The sequence below is a fragment of the Musca vetustissima genome, unplaced genomic scaffold (genome assembly GCF_032173495.1).
Source record: "Musca vetustissima isolate MV318-11 ecotype Yass unplaced genomic scaffold, APGP_CSIRO_Mvet_v1 utg429815, whole genome shotgun sequence".
Taxonomy (NCBI): Eukaryota; Metazoa; Arthropoda; class Insecta; order Diptera; family Muscidae; genus Musca; species Musca vetustissima.
In genome coordinates, this window is record NW_026875925.1 from 6,665 (window position 1) to 12,806 (window position 6,142).

Here is a 6,142-nt window from a genome sequence, read left to right on the forward strand (position 1 = left end):
CTTTTTCGTTCTAAATTATAGTAATATTTATTATGAATGAAAACTAAACGTAAATTTTCAGCAATTAACATATTTTTGTCAGGCAGTTAAAGCATACTTTAAGGAGAAACGATTATTTTTTGGTACAAAAACAGGGTTGTATTAGAAATTATCTCGATTTAGCATAGGATTTAGACCAAATCGAGGTAAATTCAGCTCGGTTTAAAAATTAAATCGAGATAATTCACTTTATCACGATAAAAGCTATAGTCTAAACGCGCCTTAACGATTGAGGTACAAGTTAATTTCAATGACACATGAACACAGGTTTGCCTATGCTGAAAAAGAGTCAGCTGTGCTGACTTCTACATAGTTATCCTCTTCAGCAATGACGAAAAAATGCGAGATGCGTGTTTAAAAAAAGATTCGTGTTGCCATATTGCAATTTAAGTTGTAATGTGTGTTGCCATGTTGTAATTTGAGTTAAGAGTTAAAAATTTGCATACAATAATTTATAATATTCTTAATGAGTATTGAGTAGATATTTTTCATAAAAATATTTATTATGTTTTTGTAGTCTCGCTTTGAATTTATTAGCGACAAATTTCGCACAAAATGTCATCACATTCTCACACTCCCTGTAATCCAGAATAACTAATTTTTCCCCAATGCGGATTTTTTCGCTTTCGAACTTCATTCAGAATAAGGCGACAGCGATAATGCGAAAAAATCAGAATGTTCAGAATAAGTCGAAGGGGAAGAGCGAGTAGATTCACGTGGAATTGGCATCCAGAATAAGGCTGCAAGTATTTGAAGGAAAATCGAAATACGATTTTGAAAAGTCGACTTTGCGATTTCCTCAAAAATTAAAAGTCGATTTCGACTATTTGATTTTTCAATACAAAAAATCGATTAAACGATTAGTAGAAAGTCGATTTACTTATCTCAGGTCTTGTTAGTAATTCTGCAATCATGCCGGTATATATTAACAGTTACTTTTCATAATTTAATATATAATAGTAAATGTTATATATTATTTAAAATATATATATATATATATATATTTCTACAGTACTACCGACATGTTTGTGCTTGTTTCATTTAAATGACGCTGGCGATAAATAAATGTACCCTAGTGAAAATTGTGAGTTCTGGCATTAATTTTGTGAGTGTTACACTATCGAATATCTAAATCGATATTCAAATTCAACATTTTGAAGAAAATTTACAAATAGACTATTGCAACGGGAATTGGACCGATATGGAGATTTTCGACAGAGGTATGTAAAAACTATTTCTGAAATGTCCCTACCATTTCTTTGTAATGTTTATTTGACCACCCTAGTAGTTCGCTTTTTTATTTATCATTTTCATCCGTGGCTTCTATAAATGAAATAAGTGACATTAATAATAAATACAATTAATTTAGCAAACTAAAATAAGAATAAAATTGTTTATTTATTTTATTAACTAATTATTATAAAAAATACATATTAACTAAAAACATGTTCTACAAACTATATTAACAAAATTCGAATACGGCATTAAAAATAGTAGTTTCTCAAAAACAATTTTGCTTTGTACTGTATTAAATTTTAGAAAAACTTCCAACAATGTGTGGGTCGGTCTGATTTAAATTTCAAATTCTCCAATTTGGCACAGAAACGTTTCACCTTCCATTGAATGTGAGTGGGAGTTATCACAACAATTCCACATATACATATTTTTGTATATACAAAGATGTCTAGTTCAAAATTTAATTAGATTTAACTTTTGTCGTGGCCCTATTGCGTTTGGCATTTTTAATTTTGCGCATCAATAGTCCCCATGTTACCGCCGAAGTAAAACCAACCAAACCCAAGACGGTATAAATATCCAGGGAATAGTAGACAAACCGAGACATATAGGTGGAGCTAGACTTCAATAGGGGAGCTCCTTCAGTATTGGCCACATATTCCACCCACCAAATGGCTGTATCCAAGGCTGTGTTTGGTCGATGCTTGTAAGCATATGAGATCATTTTGGCATTGTCGAAGTATCTAAACACACAAATACATACATATGTTAATATGCAATTTGATTAAATATACGTATTGAAGACTTACTGTTTTTCAAGAACCTTTTTAATAGATTTGAGGACGGTATTTTCATCGATATCTTCATAGTTCAGAACTACACCCATGCCACGTTGTTTCATTGCGGCTGCATTGAGGAACTGATCACCGTACATTGGTGTTGCTACAACTGGAACACCACAATATGCTGCCTCCGAGCTACCCATGAGACCTGCATGTGTCATGAATACTTTCACATTTGGATGACAAAGAATATCTCTCTGCGGAAGCCATTTGCTAATATACATATTATCTGGCTTATTGGCTAATGTTTCGTTTTCCCATTTCCAAATGACACGCTGCTTTAGGCGTTTAGCTGCCCTAACGATGGCGTCACGTTTGGCTACGGGTAACGTTTCTGCTTTGATCATTGACCCCCAGCTTATGAATACTACCCCATTATCGGCATTATCCAAAAACTTTTGAAGGTCAACATCGAGCGGTTTAGCCTTTTGAATGTGCACTCCTCCCAACTCTATTACCGAGGGTGGCAATGGTTTAGCACCACTTAGCGAAAAGTGCTGATTGACAAACATTAAAGATGTTTCTTTCACCAATTCACCGACCGAAGGCATATCATGACCGAATTTATATTGTACCAATGAATCAGTTGCCGGTATGGTAAACAACTTGTACATAGCATTCATCGCATGGAAGGTAATCCAGTTTGCTAGACGCCCACCCAAAGTCATATCTTCGGATTGTCCCAAGAACAGTGCGGGTATATATGATGGTATGATTGGCATACCCATGCGTTCATAATGCCATGGCATCATAGCACAACTGCTAAGACCAATTACGGGGGCTTGTAACATGTGTGCCACACCCATCATACAGTCCGAGTTGAACTGTTCCAGCAATATAACATCGTAGCGTACCTTTTGACGCATTACTTTGTAGAGGGCTTCCGATCGAAGAGTATGATTGCATGCATCCTTTCCCCATTCGTAGAGCATAAAGAATTCCAAGAAATGATTATAGAATCGTCTATTTTCAAATACCTAGGTGAAGAAAGAAAAACAGGAAATTGTAAGTCATTGATTTTGTTGATAACTTAGTTAGCTGTATGAAAAAAATGAGATAAGAGGAGCAATCAAAACCATGTCATTGTTGTCCCATGATTTCAATGTTGTACTTATTAATTACCATTGAGAAATATGTGGTGAGCTACATTTAAGTAAATTAATTTAAAAACTCTCTTAAATCAACAGATTTTTCTTATCGCCCCCACTGATTTGAGTTCACAATCATTTAGATTACTTTATAATATAATATTTAAAAAGTGAGTAAAAAACATGTTAATCTATGTTATTTGTAAAATATTGAATTAATTATTGGCTGGGTCGGACATGGGGTTATTTGGCTGCTTAAACTGAACCAAGACATATTTATGTATAAAGTACAGGTTTACACGTATGTGGTTAATATACATATTATAATTTATAACTTTCAAAACTAGAAACCATACCTAAAAAAAGCAGACGAGAACAATTCGTTGACATCAAAGGGTTTATAAAATAATTTGAAATTCTAAACAGATGTCTGAACCGATTCACTGACTATCGCTGAATGCTAATTATGTACTATAGGAATGAAAGCAATAATAATTTCAAAATGCATCGAAGAATAATATTAATATTAGGTTCGTTCGTTTACTTTCCCAGTAATATTTACTCAGTAAGAATTTGCAGAGAGTAAATACGAATTTTTCCTTCTCAAGAGAGAAAACTGCAAAAAGTAAACGAACAACATCCAGTAAAAAGATTGCTTCGACACAGCTAATTAAAACAACAAACAAATTGGCGCAAACTAAAAAACAGAATTTTTATTAGAAAAATTGATAACAAGCGGAAAATGTATGTTGTTTACCAATACTTGCGTTTTCTTCATCAATTTTTTAAAGTTTAATAATACAAAACCAATATAAAATTCACAAAACAATCAATTTGGTTGAGGACAATTTTGTTGTCTGTTTACAAAATATAGCAAAACAGCTGATTAAATATCAGCTGTTGGTACAAGAAAATTCTTACTGAGTAAATTTTTCTTGTAAGAATTTGCAAATACTCAGTAACACAACCGTCAAATCTGCTCTCTCAATTCACTCTCTTTTACAGGATTTTTGGGTAAACGAACAACATTTTGTAATAATTTGTACAAATTCGTACAAATTATTGAGTAAACGAACGAACCTATTGACAGCATTTAGAATAATGTACATATGTATATCAACATCTGTAGCATATGATGTCAAAGTGATGAAACTAAACAATTTAATGTAAAATATTATAGATTTTCCGAACCGTTGTTTATTAAAAAAAAACATAAATAGATACGAATGTTACGTTGAGATGGCTTTCACTTTTCTATGGAAATTTAAATTTGTTTCTATATTTTATCGCGAATAAAGTACGGCAACACACATACACACATTATTGTAATTGAGTTTGATTGCTTTGTCTTATGGATTGACACAAATAACAACAATAGAAATGCAACAAACTTACCTTCAAATCCACACTATTCGATAATGTTTCCTTTCCCGTCAACGGTATGTCGGTATAACCCACTGGTGGACTTTTGTCAGGAAAGTGACTTACAACTGTGACATCATGCCCCCTTTCCGCTAGACCTCTTAATATCGGATGAAAGAAGTGAAAGTGACTCACGCCGGGATGTGGAAATAAACCCAAAATTTTCAAATTATGACGTCTTCCATCTACCGGCATTGGTAGTGGACCAGCTACAGCGAGTAGAGCTGCAATCCATATTAGAGCAACGGCAGCCATCTGGTATGGTCTATGGTGTCTGATCGATTAGTGGCAGTGCATTAAACTGAAATGATTTAAAAATTGCTTTATAATGGTATTTGGCGATTTTTGTTTGTTTGTGTTCATATAGAGATATTTTGATTTTTGCAATGTCATCATCTGATTATACATAGCATGTGAGTAAAACGTGTTGCTACTCGGTCCCATTACATAGCAAGTCGTATATGGTTTTTTTGATAAAGTTGTTGGGTTTTACACTCTTAAATTAGTTATTGCTAATATTCGCCACTTCACAAATGCGATCGACATACACCTTATCATTTTTCAGTTAGTTTGAGTATTTTTGTTTGTCATCATTCATTTCAAGCCGAATAAATAAATTACTTTAAGACAAATTATATTAATTTTTATCTTCTGATTATTACTTTGATACCCCAAATGGCAAATATAAGAATTTTAAACGTAGATGTAGAATTGTTTGATTACAAATAATTTTTTTACTTTTAATGTTTACAAATGATTACACGATTACAAGCTCGCATACAAACCTTACCACAAGTATTTGCTTGCTCAACGGAAATCTACTTTTGGAAAGAGAATTCAGGAAAACATGTAAAACATTTTGATTAGAACTGAATTTCACGCCATGGCTATATTTAGCTACAATTAAATATTTTGTAGCTGAAACAAAATGAAAAAAAAACTAACAAAATACAACTGTAAAAATATTTCAAGTGCAGTCAATTTGTGGTTCGGAATGAAGGGAAGCGATTGTAATATTGCATGCACAGGCAGGCAATCTGTTACGTGAAAGCATTTTATTTTTTTCCCATTTGTTAACTAATAATTTTCAATTGCTTTCTTTGAATAAACAATTTCATGGTAGAAAAAATATACAAAGTAACTAAAAACATTTTTTGCGCTTTGAAATAATTATAATCAGTAGATAAGGTGATTATTACAACGGAATGTACAAAATTAGTTTTTTGGTCAAATTTGAATGATTTTATTTCAAATGCATTTGCACTTGAAGTTAGATATGACATAATACCCTCAAAATATGGAAAATGGTACTCAAAAATTGCCAAATACCTAATCTCGAATAAATGACTAAAACCGCAAAGCCGTTAACGATTTGTTTGCAATTAAGAAAATGAATTTCATCAATATAATAGTAGGGGAGGCTGGGGCAGCTTCTGCACTTTTTGTTTAGAGCACTATATCTCAGAACTTATTCAACAGATATACAATTTGTTTTGGTTATTGTCCTCTGATACT

At 32.6% G+C, this 6,142-nt stretch overlaps 1 protein-coding gene across 1 annotated transcript; it reads right to left on the minus strand.

Annotated features, from left to right (window-relative positions):
* Nucleotides 1-1,735: 1,735 nt before the first annotated feature.
* Nucleotides 1,736-4,829, minus strand: LOC133338449 (UDP-glycosyltransferase UGT5-like). The gene is made up of 3 exons (XM_061546622.1): nt 4,601-4,829; nt 2,085-3,094; nt 1,736-2,018 (listed from the first exon to the last, which is right to left on the minus strand). Exons 1-3 carry the CDS (start codon nt 4,820-4,822, stop codon nt 1,736-1,738), a joined length of 1,515 nt encoding a protein of 504 aa, XP_061402606.1. The 5' UTR covers nt 4,823-4,829.
* Nucleotides 4,830-6,142: the final 1,313 nt, after the last annotated feature.